At 37.5% G+C, this 25,472-nt stretch overlaps 1 protein-coding gene across 3 annotated transcripts in view; it reads left to right on the forward strand.

Annotated features, from left to right (window-relative positions):
- Positions 1-24,450, forward strand: part of ARL15 (ADP ribosylation factor like GTPase 15) — a 222,173-nt gene extending 197,723 nt beyond the window's left edge. For all 3 annotated transcript variants that reach the window (XM_057389693.1, XM_057389694.1, XM_057389695.1), the window contains one exon: positions 22,038-24,450. In XM_057389693.1, the coding sequence (XP_057245676.1) occupies positions 22,038-22,190 (153 nt within the window). In that variant the 3' untranslated portion in view covers positions 22,191-24,450. The remainder of the gene's footprint in view (positions 1-22,037) is intronic.
- Positions 24,451-25,472: the final 1,022 nt, after the last annotated feature.

The raw sequence follows: 25,472 nt of genomic DNA on the forward strand, positions 1-25,472 counted from the left end.
TTTCTGTGTCCTCTTAGTTTGTGTGTTCAGGGAGAGGACGAAGAGAACATAAGGGAAGCTCARTACATAAACATCTTTTTACTATGATTTGATTGCCAAAATAAGTTGTATTACATAGTGAGCAGGAAATAAAAATGAAGCATATGTAATAATTTCATCTGAATTCTTCTGCTAGGGAGTTTATTAATTTTTATCATTTAAAGTTCTCTTTCTGGCAGTTCTCTCTCTCTCTCTCCCCTTCTCTGTATCATTTTTGAAGTCAATTTGTGAAGTTGACTAACTTGACTGTGTGCACGTTTACTGACTTAGAACGGATTAAACAAATCACTAAAATAACCACTGCTTTTGCATAGCAAAGTGTTAGGACCCCAGGTTTAGTTCTAAGAGGTCCTCAAGAATAGCATAGAAAATTTGATACCACTATAGCATTTGCTCTAGTTTGATGAAGCATCATTTAGGAAAAAAACGCGTTCAGAAAAACAAGTTGTCCAGTGTTAAGCTGAATTGCACGTCTGTTCTCATTGAATGTCCCAGAGCTTCACTTCAGTCTGCTGCTAAAAGGCATTTATTTGTCATAACTGTCTGCCAGAACACATTTCAATGATTTGAAAATAGGCTTGGTGGAGTGGCAGTAAGAGGGTGAATTAGTTCTGTGTACGGCAGCAGCAGGTTGGCCCAGCGGACTTCTGACCCAGAAGGATCCTGAGTCACTGCAATCTGTTCTGTGGGAGATGGAAGGCAGGATGACCTGGCTCTTGGACACGTTTTCAGCAGTCGTGAGAAAACAGCCTGTGGGCTAAGTGATGCTATGGTTCTCCATGCTATTCCTGGCCTTGTGGGCTGTGGTGCTGCAGCAGATGGTTCTTGTCCAGTTGGGTGGATTTGAAAGATCAGAACAAGGTAAGCACAGGAAAGGCACTTGACTGGGGGGGGAGAGGGGAAGGAATGAAGAGGGATAAACAGGCAATGATTATTTTCTCCTTTTTCTTTGAAGTTTTTGCTTTCTATCTTTAAATTCTGTGTATATATATATATATATATAAATACCTTAACAAGTAAACAGTAAGACGATTTTGATGGGCGAGGAGGACAACAAAAAAACTACCGTTAATGTTTCCATAATCAGTTCTGACTTTCTGTTTGTATTTACTTGGAGAATCTTCAGTTGTGCTCATTAACCCTATATCCACAAACTTCTCAGATGTGCTGGTAGCTAAAATGAATTAATATGAGGTTTGTAGTGTCAGTAAACGGAAATGGAAAGGCCAAAAAAAGAGCCTGGAACTTCTTAAACATCCTTGGTTTTCTAAATACGTTTTTTTTTGGTATTTAAACACAAGACTTTCTACAACCATAAAATCTGGCTCCTCGGGACATGAGTGTTTGAGGAAACATAAAATCTAAAAAAATACTCTATATTCATTTTATATTCTGTTATGGAGAAAATAGTATTTTATCCCTGAGACTTGCTATGAAATTCTAGACTAATGGGCCAGACGTGCTTCAGAATATTACTTTTTTCAGCCACTGACAGAGCTACCTCACAGCATTCATCTTCTGGACTGTGCAAATTTGCTGAGCATCAAACAGCTATTTTTACCTTATTTAGACAGAGTTTGGTGGGATAGTTGTGTTTTGAGTGTTTTGGATTGGGATTTTAATGTGGGAATTCCAGTTTCCCGGCAGTGCTTGCTGTGTAATTATTGACATTGATAGTCTGGAAACATTTGGTAATGTTTTGATTCATTTAAAAAATCTCCATGTTCCAGAGAATATCAGCCTGATAAATAGAGATAAGAGTTATGTGAAGTCTAGTCAGGTTTTTTTGGGGGGTTGGGGTTTTGGTTTGGGATTTTTTGTGTTTTTTTATTTGGTTGGTTGGTTGATTGGTTGGTTGGTTGGTTGGTTGGTTGGTTGGTTGGTTGGTGGGGTTTTTTTTATTATTATTACTCCACTGTCTAGAGTATAAATACTCTACTGTCTGCAAAGTTTTTCACCACTGTGCATCTGACACAAGACAGTTATATAGCTGTACACATTTAAATAGTCTATTACTAGTCTGCTGCCAGGCACTAATAAAAATATATTAACTCTCTGATCAAACTTTATTATTTTTCTCATTTTCTCTCTAGACAGTTTATAGTTCCACAAGATTCTTTAATTCCCAGTCATGATGGACTGTTAGTAGGCTTTAGAATCTCCTCTCCTTGGCTTCATGCCAAGCAGAAGTCTCAGCTATCTTTTGAACGACTATATGTGCTACATGTGCACAGCACTGGAAGTCCTAATACATAAATATGAGGAAATGGCAAAAATTTGTTCAACATACTGCAATTATTTATGCATAAATTTACCCTTAAAAATAAGAGATATATTTGCTAACAAAATATGGTTTCTATAAACTTCGTTTTACACTATTTTAAACCCATTGAATTTGTGTATTCACAGTTATCAGAAAGGGGAAAAAATTAATATGGACATACCACAGTTAGGCGAAAAAGTTGAGGTATGTAGATGAAAAACCTAATTGTCTTTACAATGTACTGGTCTTTTGACTTGTAAATACTGGGAAGGAGCTTAGTAGAAAATCCTAGTTTTTTCATCATTTTAAATGATTATAATATACTGCTTCCCAACATTTTATCTGGACAAGCTTGAGAAGAGGGCTGGCAGGAATCTCATTTGTTTAACAAGACCAAGAGCTGGTGCCACACCTRGGTCAGATCAACCCCTGGTACCAGCCCAGGCTGGGGATGAACAGATGGAGCAGCCCTGCCCAGAAAGATTTGGGGGTGCTGGTGGGTGAGAGCTGAACATGCCCCGGCCATGGCACTCCCAGCCCAGAGAGCCAAACGTGTCCTGGGCTGCACCCAGAGCACCGTGGGCAGCAGGGGAGGGAGGGGATTCWGCCCCTCTGCTCCGCTCTGCTGAGACCCACCTGGAGCATCCAGCSCTGGGGTCCTCAGCATACRGACACCAGATTGCTAGAGAGGGTCCAGAGGAGGCCACCAAGATGATTGGAGGGATGGAGCACCTCTACTATGTGGAAAGTTAAAAGAATTGGGATTTTTTCAGTCTGGAAATGAGGAATCTTTGGGGTCACCAAATTGTGCCCTTCCAGTACCTGAAGGGAGACTAAAGAAAGATGGAAACRGACATTTTACAAAGTCATGTAGACATACGATAAGAGGGAATGATTTTAAACTGAAAAGAGAGTAGGTTTAGATTAGATGTTAGGAAGAAATTCTTTACTGTGAGGATGGTGAGGCACCAGAACAGATTGATCAGACAAGTTGTGAATTATCCACAAGTGTTCAAGACCAGGCTGGGTAGAGGTTTGAGCAGCCTAGGCTAGTGGGTAGCATCCCTGCCCATGGCTGGGCAGTTGGATCTTTAAGGACACTTTCAGCACAGGCCATTCTGTGTGTCTAAAGAGATGATCTAAAGAGTTCTAAAGAGAGATTAGATCCTTTGTCCCCCAAGCAATCCTTTTYCTGCACCTTTTTTTGCTGTTCCCTCCCTGGCAGTCTAACTTCTGGCTAGCTAATTCAGAATTTGGATATATTAATTCCTCTATAAGGAACTGACTGAATAGCTAGACAACGAGCACTAATAATGCCACCCCAAAACATGTCACAGCTCCTCACCAACTCACCTGTGTCATTCCCCTTGTGGGGTCATAAGATGTGCCAGATCCAGGTGCTGCCAGASCCTGTTTATAAGTGAGTCTATTTTAGGAGGCAGTTTCTGTGTAGAAATGACAAGTTTCCTGAACTTCTCCAAGGCACAGACTCAGAAAAGAACAAGTCTGAGCTGGTGTCAGTTCCTAAAAAGAAGTGTTGTTTTTCTTCTGGCTAGCCATTACCTGGCTGAGCTTATTCCAACATAGTTGGAGCGGGGGTGGCTGGGAAAAATTGGAAAAAATTGCTTCCAAGTCAGAAGTGAAGTATTTACCCATCTGAGTGGGAACTGCTCAAAACTGGTAATCAAACACTTGATGAAGTAACTTGCCATTTCAGGATTTTAATCTTTCCACTTTCCATCTGCAAAACGGGGAAAATAGTACTTATTTAGCTCATAGGTTTAGATKACATTTCTTTCATTAATATCTCAAGTATGAGATGGCATTCTTGCACAAAAGTCTTCAAGAATCCAGCAGTATTTTTAAGAAAGAGAGCTTTTATCTCTATTGTCATTTATGCCTCCTTAAGTGATGCCTAAAGAAAAGAGTGTGTGTGCACGTTGAATGAAAGCAAGTGACATAGAAGTAGAGAAACCAAATTTGCTGAACTCATAATGCTTGATGGTTATATGTTTATATGAAGAAAAAATTCCAAGATCTGAATTTTCTTTTTATTGAAGGTAGGGTTTGAATATTTTACCTTCTCTGTATATATGAGATACATGATTATCTGTAGAATTCTAGATGTTATATTAGATCTTGTAATGGGGTGTGACAATGGTAAATGTTACCGTATTGTTTTATTCACCATACTTTCAGGGTGTACCATGATGATGATTTGCATTTGGCCGTGGTGTGTTGAACTGGAGTGGATAATAGAGTGGTTGCAGTTGGTACTTGCATTAAAGAATGAGTCATAAAAACGCTGCCTACATTGAAGCTTTTTCACATTTGGGTAATCTGAAAGGCAGGGGGTAATATGGTATTCCTTTGACATCTCAGTACTGTTCGCAAAATACATGGTTTTAAACCTAAGACTATTACCCAGAATATGGAGTTTATGAAATGAGAGATTTCAGCTGACTTCCAAAATGAATGGGAAAGTTGGAGAGAAATTATTAGCTGTAATGAAGATGGAGTTCTTATACAGTGCCTCATAATTGACCTCTTGCAATTTCTAGTAAACAAAACTAATCTGTAACTAATCTGAACTTTTTRCATTGAGTTCTGTATATTTTCCTCTGTTTCTAGTGGAACATGTCTTTCTTTTGCTGTCTGTTGCCTATATCCTTCACCATTTCTTCATCTATTCCTACTTTCCTGGGTTCTCAGTTGAACTGAGTTATTGAAAAAAGAAACCTGCAACCAACCAAGCAACCAACCAAAAAACCCAACCAAATAAAAACCAAAACCCCCCAAATAAACAACCCATGCACATTTAAAAATCCCAGACAATGTACCCCAAAAGAAGGAAAGGCCCCCATAACCTCCCAAAAAACAAAAAGAAAAACCCCAACAACAACAACAACAAAATCCACAAAAAGAGGGGAAAAAAGAAAAAAACAAAGAAAAATCCACAACTGCACTGTTGTGTAGTCCACTTAGCTCTCTTTCATTTCTGTTGGGCRTACTTGACTTGATTTTAATGTAAACCCGCAACAGGAGCTCTAGTCATCCTGTGTGACTCCAGGACAGGGCTTCGGTCCTGCGACACTCACCTTTGTCCCTGAGAAACATGTACCATTCTACTGCTGCAGTTAAAATTGAATAGAAAATGAAGCATCTTTGCTCATGGCCAGTGAACGCTGAGAAAACTTCCCTCAGTTTTCCAGGTGGCCAGTCAAAGCAAAAAAGGTGATAATTTAGCCATGGAGCCTAGGAGTAAACTCTTTTCAATTTGATTGGTGTTGATATGCCAGATTCTCATCCTTCAGCCTAGCTGGCAGCTGTCCAGGTGAAGGCTGTACTGTGCCACATGTATTTTAGACAAGTTCAGTCAAAAGTTTGCTGTATCTTTTACTTTGAACTTAAATGAGGAAGTAAGTTAGAAGGCTTTTCTGGGAAAGCCTCTTTAAGAAGCTGGGCATAACTCAGCTTCTTTAAGAGTTGCAACTGCAGTATACGGGTACTCTGTATGCAGTTTAATTATCATAACCTGTTACAACAACCTTTATGATCATGCTCTTTTTTTTTTGTTTGTTTTAAAGCTAATGTCAAAAAATCAGTTCCTCAGTCACTAGAAAAGAATGAAACAGACTTTCCAAGACAGAGAATATAATGAAAACAATGAAAATTGTCACACAATTACATATGGGGTACTTTTGCAGTGCAGACAACTCTGAAAAGTGGAAAACTCATGAAGTTGAAGAAGAGCAATCACACTTGAGCTGTATGTGGTTGTGGGAAGTTTTGAAAGCACAGGTATTGCTGCATTCAGTTGCAGAATGGCAGAAATTATCAACTGGCTTAACTGCTTACTTGCCATTGTAATTTATGCCTTTGTTGTCAATTCTAAATAGGGTCAATAAGTTATTTTGGTTTGTCAGACCAAAACAACACTGCTCTTAGCAGTGATATTGATGAACTGCAGCTTTGTAAATGTCATGGGAGAGTTCTGCTATCCAGATTCCTGCCCCTCTGCTAACTCACGAGTCAGTCCTGGGGAACAACCCACTGTCCGTTTTTCAAAAGAGACTGTTTTTCTGTCTACAATTCTATAGTTCCAAAAATTGTATTTGTACTTATCTAATGGATTTGTTAAATTGTCTCCTTTTCATGGATTTGAATTAGCAAATGGTCTCTTAATACATTTTAATTAGTTGATTAAAATTAAATGATTAATTAGAGATTATCTTAGGTGAAGCAGAAGAAATTATGACAGGAGTAATCAAATATTAATTACTGAAGATTTTACTGATAAGCTGTCTGCTGAATATGCTATCCTGTGGATGTGTGATAGGAAAAACAAAACTTTTCCATAACTTCGACCCCAAAACAGGCAAACTGTACCTCACTCTCTTAGAGATAGAAAATGCATTTTTCAGATAAGTTGTATTGCTTTAAGGAGCAGATAACCTTTAATTGCCTTGCTTGTGTACTATGCATAGTAGTTCAAAATTTTTTTAATATGCATCTGGCATTATAGCACTATGAAACTTTATAGTGGGTGGTATTCTCTTTCATGATACAAGACTGGTGGCAAATCCCCTTTTATGACAAACAGAGACAATGGATGCTACTTTTAGGGTTATCACCTTGTTGATTCCGTTTGTTTTCTCCTCAGCTTTCCTCGTTTTGGTAGTTGGCTGTCAGTGCAGCTCTACATTGTTGGTTTTCAAAAATCATCTGAGGAAAGATAATGTGTTTAGCTTGTTTTGTACCTTAGGAATCATAGTACACAAACACTGGCAAAGGATTCAAGAAGTTAGAGTTTAAATTTAAAATATGAAGTTTTTCTTTTTGAGCAAAAAATCACCTGCTGTACAGTAGGACAGCCACATGAAAAGCATTCAAGTTTGAGCAGTCTGATTATACCAGTGACAAATAATTTGAAGTGTTTTCTGAACTAAGAACTGTTGTGCTGGATAGCCAGAGAGCAGAGCCATTCCCAGGTGGAGCTGGAAGCATCCAACCCAAATATGAAAAGGAGAGTTCGCTTCCAAAATAAATTATTAGGAGCAGACATTTGTAGTAGACAAAGCCAAATATGTTTTCCCTCTTATGCTTTTATATCAACAGATGATGGAAGTTATTTAGTTTATACTGAAAATGTTGGAATGTGATAGTCAAGCAGAGTTGTCACACCTGTGTTATGCTTTCCTGGTTGTCTAGACATTCCAGCCTCCGTTCATTCCTGTGGATCTGAATCCATCACCTGTGCTTAATACTTATGTCTGTTGAAAAAAAGTAAATACTCCTCCAAATGGTGTGTCAAGAACATGCTCTTCTAACTTCAAACAGGCCTTTAATTCTCTTGGGTTATGTGAAGTATATTGGTGTCAAGATAGAAAGATTACTTTCAAGAAACCAGGTGTTCATTCTCTGAGATTTTTTTTTATAGACTTACCCATACATCTCCTGCTGTTTTCAGCTACATCAGCGTGAGGAAGTATGTATTTTTGACAGTGGTGCTGCAAACTTTTCAGACGTATCTGTGAAAGATGCTATCCAATTTGCTGTAACGGTTGTACTTTTGTATGTCCATTTTTGTTGCAATATGCCTTACATTACCTAACTCAATTTCCATCTCTTGAAAATGAATCTTACTCCTTCTTCAAAAAGTTAAATTTATTCTTCAAGTTTGAGACACTGATACCACAGTTCACTCCTCTTTTCTTTAACCTCAGTCATCTGTCATCTTTCCAAAGCTTCAAAACTCTCAAGAGAGTACAATGCATGTCAAATGTGAGAAGAGCTCTGTCTCAGTAAGTTTGACCTGATCAGGAAAATTTTCTTCTTTTCTTCTCCTCCCTTTTCACCCGAAATGACTTCTTCAGGAAACATCCAATCTTTCTGTAACTCAGTGGATCAAAGTGCTGTATTGTTGGCTCTTAATCACATATGAATGGCTCCAGAAGGGATCAGAGCTCTCTTTGTTCATTAGAGGCTTCTAGGCCAAAACCAGTGCCAGCAGCCATAAAGGAAATATGTAAACCTCTGTTTGGTCATTCAGTGAACCATGTCACTCTAGGTTTGACCCCGACTTTTTTGCACTAGCTTCCTTCTGCAGGAAGGTGGCCTAGATCATGGTTGTAAAATACATTAATGCTAGCAATTGTAGGCAAAGGGATTATTTTTGTCTTTCTTTTTGATGTCTCTCTCCTAATTTTTCTCCTAGCTGTTTCCTGCTTCTGAATGTCCTCAGCTTAAGCTCAGACTAGGTTCAAAGTGTTCCAGATTTGTCTGTATCAGACAGAACATGGTCTTACATCACTGTGATATCACAGTCTCTTGTAAAGTGTGAGTGCTAAACATGTGCCAATATCAAAGTGTCAAACCATAAAAGTTTGGGGTTTTTCCTGTAAAATGGGTTTCTGTTGCACTGGATGTTATGTATCCTTTCAGTTTGGTACCAGTTATCAGTAAATGGACCGTTCTTTAAAAAAAAAAAAAAAATTACCAAGTTTTTTACTTCTTTAGAGCCCATCAAGATGTTAGAAGGGCTTAACAAGACATAGCAGTATTGGATAGGACATTAACAAGACATTGTATTTCCCCTTTTGCTTCATCTGTGCATTATTGTGCAGCCATTTAAAAAATGTCACTTCATTTTTTTATGCAATACAAGCTGAGTTGATCTTGCTTGTAGATTAATGTGTTGATATCTAAAGTGAAATTCTRTATCTTGCTTATACTGTTTTATCAAGCATGAATCAACTGCATAGCTGATAGTAAAATTACTGTCTCTGAATGTAGTGTAAGGAGGAGGGAGAATGAAAAGTTGCACGTTATTCAGGGTATTTGTGCACAAACGAAGTGTTGTTTATTGGGTTGTCTGTCAGTCACTGACATGCTTTAAAATGTCACCCAGTGAAGAAGGCAAACCAACTTAGCTGATCAATCATATACTGTGGATCAATCATATACTGAAAAGCAAATAATTGAACCCTTCATGTTTACCCTTTAGGTTAGAAAATTCATTGTGCAAAGTAGGCAACAGTGTGTTCACAGAAATAAAGATTRGTTTATGAGTGCCTCATGAGTGTCCAGGCTGTAACAGTAAAACAGTATAACAATAATATTCAAAGGTGGTTTAATTGTCTTTTTCTCTTCAAATGCTAAATCCATCAAAAGAAACAAAGCTAAAAGGGAAAGAAATTTGTGTTTTATCTAACATGTCTGGTAAAATTCAGAAAAGTCAGATATGTAACCTTTAATTAAAAATGGAGCATACAAATCCTGCAAGAAGCATTATGGTCTTACATATGTTTTGTATAAAATGAGCAGAAGTGTTCTCCCTCTCTCTCTCCTCCCACAAGAATAGCTGAGGATCTAATCAGACCACTAGCCAGTGGATGTTTTTATAGAATCCAGTTGTACTGTTTGTCCATGTTTGTCTTTAATCTAAACACTGTTGACTGAATTTATACCTTCTTTTTGCTGGCAGATCTTGTTAATACATTTTAACTCTTGTCAAGGAAACAAAGGAAATATTTTTTGTTTTTTGTGACAAATGTCACTATTTCATCTTGTTTTTTCCAAGCATTATCTACTTTTCAGTATACTCTTATTCAGATAATTCAAGTTGTCAAGTCCTTTCGCAGATTTGTACTTTCTAGCTGGGAAACATCAAGCTGATACACTACCAGCTGGAATGGAWTTTTTTTAATATGAAGTCACTTCTGCTGTGATGGATTAGGCATCTTTAGAAGCGGGATGTTTTATTGMTTGTAAGTCATCGAAAGCCATTTTATATGGCTGATCTCTTCTCACCTCTCTCTACTTACCCTCTCCAATTCCTGCTGCACTGCTTGTGGTCTGACTGACATGATGATGACACTGTCCTTTCTATTAATCTGTCTGCAACTGGGCTTATAAAATAGTGTGGCTGGTGGCACTCTTCACTTTGAGTAAACTGCTGTACAATGTGCAAATACTTATTTGGAGTCTTGAGAATTTGATCCATCTCCAAAACAGTATTGCAGTAGGCAACATAGCATCTTTTCCAGCTTTTCTGGAGCAACTTATAAAACACTTGGCAATAGTAATTTTTTTTAAACTGTTGTTAGTTTTAAACTGTTCATCTGTAAGGAGACAATTTCTTTAGTGAGAGGACAGGGAAATGTTGCATTTTTAATATTTCAAATTCTACCTCTTCACTAAGTACCCTTTTTTTATTAAAAGTCACTAAAGCATCTGAATTATTAGCAACATATGGTTAGTACACTAACTCACTATAAAACAATAGAACCATTTTCCAGTTGCGGAAGCAAACATAAAACATTAGTTTGCAATTTCTAGTCCTTTCAGTAAAACTGGCGTGATCTATCTGTCTGTTTTTATATGACCATACTGAACATCCAAATCTAAAATATTACTGAAGAACATATTTTTAGCTTTGGGTATTTTCAAATATATATTCAAATCCATGACCTCCTTGCAGTGGTTTCTTTTATATCAAAATCTGGGCCATTGTAAAGCTGAAAACTGTCCCTGAGCTGGAGATTGAGGAATATTTAGTAACGTGTTTCTAGTTACCCTCTTCACGTGCCACCCGCTGAATAATAGACATAGCAGGATAGTAATACTAAATCTAACTGGAAGCATCAAGAATAAAGCTATGATACAGTGCTACTTTCAGACTGGAAAAGTCACAGCTCAGATTTATTTTTGGTGCTTGTGGTTGAAAGCACATACTTGTGTTCTATCTGTTGTTTTATTGCCTTTGTAATACTTCAGCATAGGCTGTGATGATGTAACAATAGGTCCTATACTACACATACTTGGCATAGAAATGGCAGAATAGTTTAATCATATTAAACCTTTCAATTACTGCCTCACAAATGGCTATTTGTTCTTGATGGGTTTCTCATTCATGTAACCCTCGACCTCATAAAATACTAAACTCATACTGCAACCTACACTTTATAATGCCAGATTTTTTCTCATTTTCAGTTTACGCCGTTTACTTGTATCAAGTTTTAAAATAATGCTTTAAAAGAATCAATTTCATGGTGAATGCATCTAGTCAAACAACTCATTTAAACAACATCTTACTCGTGTGTAGCAGACCGTTTTACAAGTAACTGAGAGTTTTACAAGCCTGTGTTTCAGACAGGATAATTGGTTGTTTCTCATATGTGAGTTTGGAACTTAAACTTGTTAACTTCAATATACAGAACCTTTCCTGGCTTGGTAAGGAGTATTTAGCTAAAGTCTTTTTAGCCATCATCATAGATAATAGTTAATTTTCAAGAAGTGGTCAAATGGTACAGATTTTGAATATGCTCTGTAAAAGCTACTAGTAATCTTTTTGCTTGTCACTAGTGATCAGCAAACAGCCTATGGTGATTTCTAATGTAAAGAAAACTCAATTAGCAATTGCAAATGTGCAGAATTCTGACTTAGGTTGRGCACTGGAACCTCAGAATTTAAAGAGGTGATTTTACCTGTATGAGACCACAATTTTGAATAGATAGGTTACTTTCTTGGGTGAGTGAAGAATGTGTAGAAAAATCTGTTGCATTAAGGTATTTTAGTCAACTGGTATTAGTCTTCTCATCCTCATAAAAAGTTAGTTATATTTGCTAGATATTATTCCCTTTTCAGCGTGATGCTTACCCCAAGTGTAACATTACGGCCTATTGGTAAAACAGTGAGTCAAATACAAAGGTAGAGGGAAGGAACTACCTGTCAGCTGGCAAAAGYTGGGTTTCCCTTTCTGCTGGAATCAGTACTCCAATCACACTGGAGTATCTGCTATTGTTTTTCATTGATACAGGCATGATAATTGGGGCTGCTGGGACATAGCACCTGCCTCCAGGTGCTTTTCTTCAGAAATAATCAGGCTTTTCAATGACTTTAAAGGTGCTTGTTGGAGTGTACAAAGGAAAGCCCTATTCACTTAAAGTAACAATAGATTTATTACAAAATCTGTTTTAAGAGTCTTCAATAATATTTTCTGTAGCTCTCCTTTAAGGAGACCATAAGTTTTACAAATGCTGTCAGTCAGAATTTGACTGTTCTTTGGAGAGATGAGAGGGACATTTTATAAGGGCATGTGATAGAACAGGTGATAGGACAAGGGGGAATGGCTTTCAAGTGAAAGAGAGGAGGTTTAGATTAGGTATTGAGAATAAATTCTTTACTGTGGGGGTGAACAGGTTGCCCAGAGAAGGTGTGGATGCTCCATCCCTGGCAGTGTTCAAGGCCAGGTGGGATGGGGCTTTGAACAGCCTGGTCTAGTGGAAGGTGTCTCAGCCYCTGTCAGTGGGGTTGGAATAGGATAGTCTTTAAGATTCCTTCCAACCCAAGCCATTTTGGGTATTTTGGGACTGGTTTGGGATTTTTTGGTGTAAACATTGATGTCCTTCCTGAGACATCTGTGTATCTCTCTTCTTTCTTGCAACTCTTGATTGACTTCCTATTATTTAAGCTGTTTCCTTGAGGTGTGGATGAGTATAATGGAGGGAAGTGCTATCTTGGTGTGGTAAGAGAAAAGTATTCATTAGTCATTTTCTTATCCCTTCCCATGGAATATGTTTATTAAAAGACTTTTCAGAAAAGTAGAATTCTCTGCTGCAACCTATGGTAATGGAAGGAATAACACTGGCACTTGAAAAACAGAGATTCTAGCCTATTACSTTTAAGTTCAAGAGCTAAAGGAACAATGTACTTCTTCAGTATCTCATTGCATTCACTCATCTTCTCTAAATCCATATGGTCATTCGTGTMCTTTCCAGCATCATTGCTGCAAATCTCTGCATTGCTTTGCTAATATTGCTTCCCATTTACTTGGCTTAAAACATCCTCTCTTGCTGTAAAGCGCTCACTTTTTTYCCATATCTGTGATTGCTTATGCATTTCCCATTATTTTAGAAAAGGTAGCAAATTTGTTCTGCACATGCATGTTCTCCTGTGTACAGGACTGAGTCTAAATTGAGCTGTGTAATTTTCCTCTTGGTGTCTTTGTGCTGTATGAAGAACTCGGAAGGCAGCTGGGAGGCCCTACTCAAGCAAGCCCTGATCAGAGACCGTGAAGTGGTTCTGCCCTAATTCTAGGTGGAGAGTTAAAAAATATCAAGAAATAGATCAGTCTGGAGATGCCTGGAATAGTGATGGCTTGCTATAAGGTGGGAAGCATTAATTTTTCCAGAGGCATGGATCTAGAAAACCCCAAGTACAGATTTGCGTCCACTAACCACAGGGCAGGAAGGAATCCTCAGAAACAGGTCCCACAGAAGTTCCTGGTGCTAGAGAATCTGGGAGACTCCACGGAGCCTGTGACGGTGAGGAGCTGAACCTGGGAACACTTTCTGTGTTATGTTTATTCTTTCAAAATGCATTTATTACACAGTTTCTCCTTGTGAACAAGGAATGGTTAATTGCGGTTAGTTCCGGGCTTCCATTGACTTTGCATGACAAATAATTTTCCCATTGGCAAAGGGAGGTTGGAAGCATCGTACTTTTATATGCTGTGCTCTGTAGCTGGTGAGGAGCAAGTGAAATAGGCATGACCACTGTCTCTGCTTATGGGAGCACACACCTCACAGAACCACGGCTGCTGCTGAGTGGCTTTTCTTTCATCTTTGCACTGACTGTTCCCTTGGAACAGTGTCAGCAGTGTGAATGTGGGGAGCCAACCACAAAGCCCTTAGAAATCCTGTTCTTTGCTGCTGATACAAGAGTACATGTCCATACAGTGTTTTGGTGCTTTGTAGACGTGGGCACAGTATACAGATGTTATTTTTTCAAGTGCTGGATTTATGTACATGTTTAGGCAAACGCAGATGAATCATCACACATGCACTTCTCCAGAAAATAMTGTTTAACTGTTATCTGAATAGAAAACATGCTATTTGCAGAAAGGATGTCATAAGGATGGATCTTTGGACTTCTCATTACTTCTCATTACAAAACGTTATTTTGTCATTCAACGTTGCAGGTAAACCTTTTGGTTTAAAATCTCAGCACTTGTGTARTTATGCCTTAGGTTTTGTTGCTAGTTCAAACCACAATCTGTAGTTAAAACTAACATATTTTCCTGCTGAAATCAGTATACTTTCTCAGTAGTCTTATACTCTGAAGTAAACCATGAGCACCTACAGTCTATTTTTTAAAAAAGGATGCTACAGAAACTCTGTAAGTCTCTGAGAGATGTCTCCTATAGGTTTTGAGTGTTGAGTCTTTACTAGTTATTTGTATTCCTTAAGATATTTAACTGAAGTTATAACAAAAACAAACCTGAGTGAGAGATGGTAGAGAGGAGGAGTGGTGGTGTAGTAAAATTTATCTGTAGGTTTCCTGTAAAATTGTCTTTATAAATCTTCCATTCTACATTTTTTTGTTAACAGATTAGGGCAATGATAGTAATTTAAACAAGTCACCATAAATTTAAATTGATCTTGTATTAAATCAGTCATTTTTGGTACAGCTTAAGAATCTACTTGTATGTGCTAAGAATACACTAAACTAGAAAATTGTCCTTATATGCAGTACACTGGGCATTTTTGTATCTGTGGTGTGTGTGGAGGATGTATGTGAATTTTAGATGTCCTCCAAATCTGAAAGCTATCTTTAACCAGGGCTTCTAGATTTTTATATTCTAGCACTTCACCTGTAAGTGTGTAACTGTCAGACACTATCTGTGGCAACCCAAAGTACTTAATAAAACACAGAGGGTTAGAGAGAAAGCAAAAGGAGCAGTAACCTAAAGTGATGTATGATTTTCACTTCTTAGTAATTCTTTGCAGTAAAAAAAAGAATTAAAGATGCGTTAAAAAAATACTATGCTTTTGTTGTATGCATTTTTGTACAGTATCGTCTTTCCTGTTTTCATTGTTTCTCTTGTCACTTGAGATGCTGTTTCACTCACTTTAAGGCTGGATAATTGTGAGCACTTGTCATGTGAAAGGTCATACAAACCTCCATCTGAAAGTCTGGTTTTCTCTGTGTAGATATGCTGCTACAGTCATAAGAAAAGCACCTGGTTTGTATAAAAGCACCTGGTTGTATAAAAGGAATATGTTGGGTGAATTAGACAGGGAAGACAAAGTATAGGTGTATGTTTTTGGCAGCTACACAAAATCTATTATTTCTTTTGTACAAAATTACACAATCTAACCAAAAAGGTATAGTGCACTGTTGTACACTGTTACGTGGTGAAGACTTGTGCAAAGGGCTGATGGAGCCCAGTAGCATCTCAAGGCCTTTCTTTGCTTCCATCCACGTACAAATCTCAGTGTTACTTCTGTAATCTCTGCGATTTTCTGTCCTCACTCTCATCCATCTTGTTTGTCCCAGATCCATTATAACATGGCTCTGTCTATCTGTAAAAAAAACCCTACTCATCCATTTTAAAAACCTTTCAGCCCTCTAGCTCACTCCCCCTTTTCTGGTCTCATGCTTGCATCTGCCCATATTCTGTGCTCTCTGAAATAGTGTGGCTATGTTGATTTGTCTGGCATCTATTTCTTCATTCTGAATAGTTAGTTACCTTCTTTAAAATACATTTCTTTCAACTATCACTTGCAATCTGAAAAGTGTTGTGACTTGTGGCCACTGAAGATAACTAGGATGGAAAAGTGCATAAAGGACTTTGTACATCATTTTAAGTGACTGTATTCCTCTTCTTAAAGACATAAAAGCCAAAAATATCCAAGTCTCCTACAAAGCTAAGTATGAAGCTCAGTTGGACAAGTTTCAGTCTTTCAAAAAAGGCAAAATCTAAAAACAAAAATAGTAAAATAAGAACATTGGAAAGCTGTAAAAACTAGAGATATTAATTTGTAAAGCATTCACTACTACTTACGAGACATACTAAAAGGCCTCTGATGGTTTTGTAATCTTGCCTAGAGAAATTGCTTACCCTGCCACCACACAGAAGTGCTGAAGAAGACAGACTTGTTTTTTCTTTTGAATTTACTTCAACAGGTTATATTTTAAAGTTAAAAAAAAAGGCTGCTCAGTTACATAAATCTGATTATGAGATGTACTTATGGACTTATTGCAAGTTTTTAAGATTGTACATACAGACTGTGAATTCCTCGGCACATTACATTCAGTGAGCAGTGAAATATGTATCCTAAAGAGCTAGAATATAAAAGGATTTCTGTGGCGGATAGTGTTGTTGGATCTCAGCTGGCATTCCTGGGAGTAGCCCTGTGCATAAATTGCTCCAGACCACAGCACATCACTATCCCTTCTCATCAGCTGAGGCACTTTCATTCTCCTCCCTGTTGTGTAAGAGATACTGCGTATGGAATCAATAAATATGAGGTACAGGTGCTTTAGGAGGAGTGCTTATAATGCATAGGTGCATTACAAGGATCCCTCTAGACAAGGATGAGATCACTGTTAAGAAGAAGCATACGAGCAGACTCACGTGAAGTATCATTTCAGGAGAAGTGAAGTGTCTCTGTAGGATGAATAAACAGCACAAAACTTTGGCTGACAGTTGTGCACATTACAGCAGCTGCTCTGGTCAGACAGGAGGTCATTTTTAGCCAAGTGGGGTGTCATGTAAGGAGCTTTCTAACATATTTTTTGGGAAAAGCATGARTGTGTTAACTCCTATATGACAGTGGATTCAACTAGTTGATTTAAGTTGCTCCACACAATCTTATATATCMCTGTACTCAGAAAACAACAAGCAGAAAAGTTCATGTAGCAGCTCAAGAGGCTGTGCAGTTTGCAGTCCAGCACACCAACATAAACTACAGTGGATTTCAATTCACTTTTTAGCATCAGTGGTGATCTAAGCAGTGAGTTCTACTCTATGGTTAGTAGGTCAACATTTGTGGTTTCTATTTAATTTGCCAGAATTTCCTTTCTTTTGTTTTCTCTTTTCTTCTTTTAGACATGACTTCTTTTACCTCTAATACCATCCTTTTCCTTACTGCAACTGTTGAAAGCTTTTTTTGTTTATTTTAAAGTCTTCTGTAGCAGTATAAATATACTCTGAGCCTCTAATTATGGTATTTCTTTCTGTGCCACCTGCAAGCATTTTACCTTTTTAGCTGCACAGTTAATTTTCTTTAAGTCCCTAATTTTGTGTAGTTTCCCTTTTTAAAACTTAATGCTATGTAAAGGACTCCTGGCTTTTTCCACATGTATTGAATTTGCCCAAGAATTGTTATAGGCAGCTTGTCTGTTGTTTGTGGAGCTAGCTATCAGAATTCCCTCTCTCTCCTAAATGGTTGCCCCAAAAAGCACATTTTTATGATATCTTAAAAGATACTATCAGCATCACAACTCAATGAAACTTTCACAGTGTGAATATGGGCTACCCCAATCTCCCATTATTACTTCATTTCTTGTCCACAAAGATTTGGAATGGATGACTGAACCATGTCTTATGTTTAATACATGGATTCAGACAATTAGATTACTTTAGTTTAATATGTATTCACTGTCACCCTTTTGCAGAAATATTTGGTAAATCGTGTGAAAGTCTTTCAAAAATTTAGACTAGTGGGGACATGGACAAGACCAGGCAGCCTTTGATTGGATGTAATATAATGTTTTGTTACAATTTTGGGTCCCAGTAAAATTATTCAATAAGACAGCAGTGAATGAAAAAATATTTTATTCATTAAGTTCTCAATTTACCATCCTGGTAATGTAAGGGACTATCTGAATTTTGTATTTGTTTACAACAGATTACTCATGGTGGGCTGAAAGCTCTTCTGTGTTGATGAAATTTGGTAGTATAATTCTGAATTTGAATGAGAAAAAAAAATGCTTTCAATCAGCTTTTTTCCTTTTGAATAATAGATTACTCTTTTCATATATTATAGTATCTACGTTTTCCTATAGATCTTCTGTTCACTTGTATGGTGAACTGACTAGATGATGAGGTTCAGTAATAGAACATAGAAAAGCTTTCAGCAGGGCCTGGTTACTCAGCTTACGTATATCAATTTAGTAACATCAGTTCCACACTGCTATGATAATTTACACCAGCTGAGGTTCTGGGCACTGATCCTTTTTATTGTGTCTTGACTTTTCTAGCACGTAGGTTAAGCAACATTTGATAACCATATGTTTAGTGTGTTGTGCCAGTAGAATAGAACTTAGAAGGTGGAGTGTGGGAAGAGTGGGAATTGCAAACGTGTATTGTTAGATTTTATTGACTTCAGAATGTGGCGTAAATACAATGTCAGGTTCTCTATAAAACAAGGCCCCCATGTGGAGTCAAGACATGCAGTGAGATCCTGTAAAAATTAGTAAAGAAGTCTTAAAATCAGGCAGATTTGATTGTATTTTCTTCTACAATTCTCTTAGAAATTTAGCAATCTCAAAGTAAACTTTAGAAAATACAAAGCCAGTATGCAAATGCACATCTAATGTGTCAGACTTCTGAAGCATGTTTGAGTGTTTATATTCTACTTCAGTGTACATGAACAGGCAGAAAGCTTTTCACTGTATGCATAGGGGAAGACAGAAGMGCTTCTCTTAGGAACTCAACCCCTTGTGCGTGTGTGATTGAAGGGAGCAGTAAAATAGTAACTGCTGATTRTGCAAGAGCTACATAAGTGTGTGAGTATTCAGAGAATGTCAGCTTTCTTTGGATACTTTGGTGATCAATGTACACCCTCTTAGGAAATCTGCAGGGAATGAGTATGGATAATGATCAATGGGGCAGAAAGGCACTAGGGAAACAAATGTGAATGGAGAGCTGAGAGCATTCCTGTGGAAAACTCAACTGTATAAAAAGAATTGGGCATCTGATTGTGTCAGTCTGTTTTCATGTATCATCTGTTGCATGTAAAAAAATTATTCTTTTTTCAAGTCTAATAAAAGTACTTGCTTTTAGAATTGAATGACTTCTGAGTTAAAGGGAGGGGAAGTTATAGTAAATTGACAAATTACAAACTTCTTTCTGGAAGTTTCAAAGTTCAGAGAGCCTGCTTGCAAAACCTTGAGGTTTTGAAAACTMCATTGTGGTGTGAAGTTTAAATGGGGAAATATAGTAACATACCACAGAGTGTCCCTTGGGTTGTGGAAAATCACTTCTGTGCTACTTCTGGTTTAGTTAGTTATTATTTGTAACCCAATTAGTGTTATTTGTCTAGATTTGTATTAGACACAAGTCATCTAGCAATTCTTTYTTTTTTTCTCTGTAAGAAGGTATGAATGAAATAACTTCAACTTGCATGAATATAAGCAGTTGTACTCTCATGCCATTATCAAGCTCTCACATTGAAAAAACAACTGCCTAACAAACACTTCAATTTCAACAATTATCTAGGACCAATTAATACACATACTTTAAACTGTTCCTCACCGTGGAAAGTGATGACAGCACATTGCAGATTTACTAACATTTAGAATCCACAGCTAGAAACAGGAAAAAAAAAAAGTTTTAATCAGTTTTGGGCATCCAAATAATTTATCTACAAAATTTGTTTCACTAAATCCGTTGATGCTGTTGGCATCTGCCATCCCTGAAATAGAGCTTAAAGGCTCCCTTTTTTTCTTGACTAGAGGCTGTCTTGGCAACCTATGTTGTATTTGCCCACAAATACACAAGACTCATTGCTAGTCTGCTTACTGCCATCATTTCCTTGAGCATGTGTTTCCACTTTTAAACCCAAGTGCCGTCCTTACAATGTAATGACCTTCCTTCATATGGCAGAGCCTTAATTCAAGAGGCTGTGTAAAGAGGACTGCAGACTGACTTCACTGAGCTCCAGGGTCTGATGGCAATAGTCTTCCAGTAGAGGGGGTGTGGTGGACATCCTCTGGGTTCTGGGTCTGAAACATCTCAAATTACTCAGCCATATTTGTCAGCTTAACACCAGCGGGYTGCTCTGTCTGCTTGCTGCACTGGCACCTTGCTTTGTTATCCTTCTGTGCAACTATACTTCCTCCCCTCATGTGACAGTTGAGGCTGTGCTGAAACGGGCAAGAGAGCTTCCTTACCCTGCTTCTCCAGTGCTGTGACCAGTGCCATTAACTCCGTGTATTAATGGGGGTAAATTTCAGCTGTTCAAAACGTTGCAATTCATCCGTTATACAGATTAGTATYTTGGTTTTTATCATATATAGTTGTGCTAATATAGCAGATATTGATGTGGCACTGAGACAGCAATGCTAAAAAGTAGGGACGTTGACAAAATACTGGTTTGTTGAAGCCCAATTTATTTCAGCTGGTATGTTCTCTAAAATTTATTTAAGGGGRAGTGAATGTCAAGTACCACACTTTATTTTTAAATGCTACTGATGCAATTCTACTTTGATAGAAGGAGATGTAGAATTTTTCACATGTATCTTCACTGGGTAAGCAGAAGTTCCCATCTCAATACCACAATTTTTCTCYCCCTGATATTTGTTACTAAACACTGGTTGAAATTCCATTCTATAAAATAAGAAGGCCTTCCTGATACATGATCATGATTGAATTCTGCATTTTGTGAGTTGATACAACTGAACTTGGTTTCTTCTATTAAGATACATTAATAGAGAAACAAAATTGTAGTTCATCTATCAGTAGATACTGTAAGAGCCACATGGAGGTACTGCAGTTTGTATGGACTTTGAAAGTGTTTTTTATTCCTTCTGCACATAAAGCTTTACACAGTCTGGCTCCAGTTGCCTGTCTAGGCCAGCACGGCCTACCGTGTTATGAATAACTGTTGCTGTAATTGTGCTACATATTTATGGTGCAGTCTGTGAGAAAAGAAAATGAAGACTATTTGGCAATAATTGCAATGAACAAGAAAGTGCAACGAACATGTCTAAGTCAGGACTAAGTATTTCTGTTGAAATTGGACAGTAGCAAGTACTGAAGGATATGGTTCTGCATGTAAAAACTAAATGTCTATTGGACAAGTCAAACATGAGTAGACTTGGATCAAATGCTTTCAAAGACTAAAATTTTAATGAAAGCAGTAAACTGTGGACCARTATAACCTGCAGGCTACTGTTCTCTTCTAAGAGACATCCAAAACATGTTTTGATATTGTCCTTTCTATTTTGGAAAGTGATTGGAGTATACTACTAAACGAAAATCTTTCTCAGTCTTTCTGTGGGTCTGTATTTGTGCCTTGACGATGTCAGTAAAGACTGGTGCTCCCATGACACTGTCTCATGTATAATACTTAGTACAATCCTGCTAACATTAGTGTGCTAGTCTTCTRTGTTTAGTCTTAGAAAGACTGAGTGATTTTGGAAGAATTTTAATTGTTATAGAATTTTCTTGATCACTAAGGGATGTTGTGCTATAGGCCATGTTTGAATGTTTAGGATCTCTACATTTTTTATGTTTGATTTGTGAAGTTAGAGTAGTATGGTGACAAATTCTACATCTTAAGTGTTTCCCAATAAAATATAATAAAACACACATTTTTAACATTAACATACAAACACAACCTATTTTTTTTATTTACTTTTGCTATTTTGTATATGTTTTTGAGCACATGTTTCATGTGCTTTACTCTTTGCCTCAAGTCAGTACAATTTTTCCTCAGACCTCCCATGCAGTTAAATGTATGGGGTAGAATGGTAGCTTCCAAGCAGGTCACTCACCCCTAAAGAAAACACTTTCAGGTCATGTCATATAACCTGTATCGTAAGAGCAGCTGTGGGTAAAATTCTAAAAATTACTATCCTGATTTTTTTTTTTGTTGGTTTGTCATAATATAATACATTTGTCATAATATAATACATTGTTCTCTCTTTTTTTTCTTAATAGATAAAAAAATATTTTGAACTTGAGCCACTTGCACGCGGAAAGCGCTGGATTCTTAAACCCTGCTCCTTGGATGATATGGAGGCAGTAAAAGACAGCTTCTCCCTTCTAATAAACTTGCTAGAAGAGAGAGACTTCGAACCTTCAAGAATGTGAAAGCTGAGAGAAAGAAGTTGGTTCCGAGGCATCACTGTACCTGCTCACTCTGTCACAGCTTAATTGTGGTGTGGTATCAAGGCTGAGCTGTGATATCTTGATCATACAGAGTTAATGCAGAATGTCCTTTTGTTAAAATAAATGTTCTGTGAATCAGGTACACAACTATTTCCAGTAAAGTTGTCTACACTACTGAAGTAGGAAGTTCCTCTTTGTTTACCACTATTTCTGCACACTGCATGTTGCTTTCTTGCATTGTGATCATCCTTTGTAGAAAATTTTACACGCACAAAAATAACATAGTCCCTAAAGGAGAAATTCCACATGCTACCTTGGATTTAAAAAAAATAACTAATGTCTAAAGAATTTGTGAGTTTAATTTAGCTTGTTTATTGACCTCACAGTATGGAAAAGCACAGCCACTGAGAACCTTAATAGGATACCTAAAAGGCAAGCAGTTTCATATTAATCCAAAGGTAGTTATTCCTGAGGTTTTACTAAGTGAAAACACAGTTGACAAGTTAGTTGAGTCCTCTTCTAAAGTCACTGCATAATCCTGATGGAGGCAGTTTGGTATTTTGCCGGAAGTTTGCTGGAAAGTAAATTAACAAGTAGATGTGCACAGATAACAGCACTTGGGGAAAATAGCCGACATAAGCAGGTGATCTAAGTAAGAAGGTTTGTAGAAATATATGAAAGATTTTAGAAATACACAGAAGTTGGATAAAGTAATAATTTTCATTGAAAGTAATTTTCCATAAGAAAAGCAGAGCAAATGTCTGTTAGTTCATCTGTGGAGGCTTTATTACTACTTAGAAGTAGAAGTGATTTTAAATAAGGATTGCTTCCTTTATCACTCATTCGTAGACTACTACTGTTATTGTAACATTGCCAAGGCATCTATCCCATAATTAAGGCTYGTCCAGTGTTTGTACTACAAGCTTCACTTTTCAAGGGGATCATATCTTGTTCTTTCAAACTTCCTCTGGGCTGAGTGTTACTTAGAAGACAAAAAAAGTAGTCATTGGAAACAACATTTGTAATACATTTAGAAAAAGCCGATTTGGTTCGAGTAACACAGTCCACATTTCCTCTTTCTGTGTTTTCCCCATTATAGATTTGCAGTATTTTGGCTGCCATTTGTTGATTTTTTAAAACCTTATATACTGATCTTGTCCATTAAAGAAACGTGCCAGGCCACTGGTTCACCAAGTCAGTGACAACAGGGTCTGTGCAGATCAGTCACTGCACTGGTGCACGCCTTGAATGCTGTGCCTTGCGCATGCAGCTATCCTTGTGCATGAGTGTCTGCAAACACAGACTCGAGTGAGGTGTCATTAGTTCCTTATCGACTCTGCTTCTCTCTTGAAGCACACAACACCTTGTTTTCGGGACTTTAGGTAACATATCTTTCCACTCTGAGCATTTATTTTCTGTTTGAAGTTTATTGTAGTTTCACTCTAGTTTATTTGGGGATAAGAAAATAGCAAATATCAGCTTTCAAAGGCTCATAAAAGCCATTTCTCTATTACTTGTAATTTTACTCTTTGTTAAACAAAATATTTCTCATAGGTATTTTTGTTTACTTCTCAATTGCGATTAATTTCTTGCATTGCTCCCACTGTTTTAACTGCTTCCTATTATCAGAAAAAAAAAGCTGGGAAAACTGGTAAGCTCCTTGTTTAATTTTGAGATGGAATAGGCAGGAAGCCTGAAGGGCATGTCCTTGCTTTGTTTTTCATCCTCTTTCCTGCCAGGTCAATCCTCTCAGTCCTAATACTCTTGGAACAACTGAAAACTGGAATTGTTCATTTTAAAGCACAGAGGAGCCCTGATTTGGTTCAGTTCTCTCTACACACTTTAGTCGGGACCCAGCTGCCCATTGATTTCTGTTGTGTGGGCTAAGGAGGTTCCTTTCCCTTGATTGAAAGAGGAACTGGATCTAATTTACATTTCCAAACTCCCAATTTGCTGACATGAGCTTAAGGGTGACAGAGTCCCCAAATTTCCACAAGGTCCCCAAATTTCTGTCCTATTTAGGGACAATAACAGATGAGTGGTGAGGAGGAGTGGGAGCGTTATTTCCCAGAGAAGTCAGGCAGTTTGGGGAGACAAAATGAGGGATTCTGAGCTTTTATTGCTTTTTCATTGGCCATTAGTCAGAAGATGTGAAATAAAWTTTTTTTACTACTTTCCCCTTGTTTTCCTTTAGTTGTGGACCAAAAGGTACAGGAAATGAAAATAAAAACCAACTCTGTTCCATTCTTGAAACTGTACCTATTTCTACCATCAATGCATTTGTCTGGTCCAAAAACTTTAGTGGCTCCAAATTACATTTTGGTTGCGATCTCCCGGCTATGCACTGTTTGAAGGTGCTATATGACTAAAACCTAACTAAAGCCTTGAAAAGGCCCAAAAAGTCTATGATAATGTGGTTTTGGAGTATATCGTTGGCCAYTTAGACTAAGACCTTTTGATGCATCAGTTTTTTCTTTAGGCAAATATTAACTGCACAAAAGCAGTGCTTTTAATTTTCAGAATTATTTTGAGTATGCTTTTTCTTACTAATACAGTGATCATTCCTCATCACAGGTTGAAACAATACCTCATAACTGCTGAAGGCTAAGACCAACACTTAACTTTTCTTTGAATGTAGAACTTCTGTGGTTTTRTGTTGTAGATGGACTTAATGGATGTGTACCTTTTTAATGTCTATAAACAACTTCACCTTTTTATGAGGGGATAAAAATGTTCATAGCAGCTCATGTCACACTTTCTTGTCTATAGTGTTGTTGAATGCTCTGGCTATGGTAGAATATGTAAGCACCGTGTGGTTTTCATTCAGATAACCAATCTCAATTGCTTTGAGGTTTGTTTCTTTGTTTTAATCTTTTCACGTGTGTTCATCAGTTATGTGGAATAAGCTTGAGCACTAGGCTCTACTTTCCATGCAAGTTCATTAAGAAGTGAACATTGTCTTTTTAAARAAGATATTGTGCTTTAATGTTCTTTAGCCATCTGTTAAATTACTTTATGTGTGTATGTGTGTGTGCCCACACTGGGCTTCTTCTCAGACCTGTGGCTGTCTGCAGTGTCTCAGCCGTCAGAATGAAAACATTATCAATCAGTATCCAACAACAGCTGGTTTTGACAACCTTCTGTCTGCTGCCTAATGCTTTACACCTCATCAGTAAGGCTTCTTTGTCTACCCACTCTGAGCTGGTAATTCTAACTGCTTCATGTTGTGTCCTGTACTTGTACTTCTAGCATTTGTATAGCTAA

Source organism: Malurus melanocephalus, unplaced genomic scaffold (genome assembly GCF_030028575.1).
Source record: "Malurus melanocephalus ecotype Western Australia unplaced genomic scaffold, MMel_1.1 scaffold_18, whole genome shotgun sequence".
Classification (NCBI taxonomy): Eukaryota; Metazoa; Chordata; class Aves; order Passeriformes; family Maluridae; genus Malurus; species Malurus melanocephalus.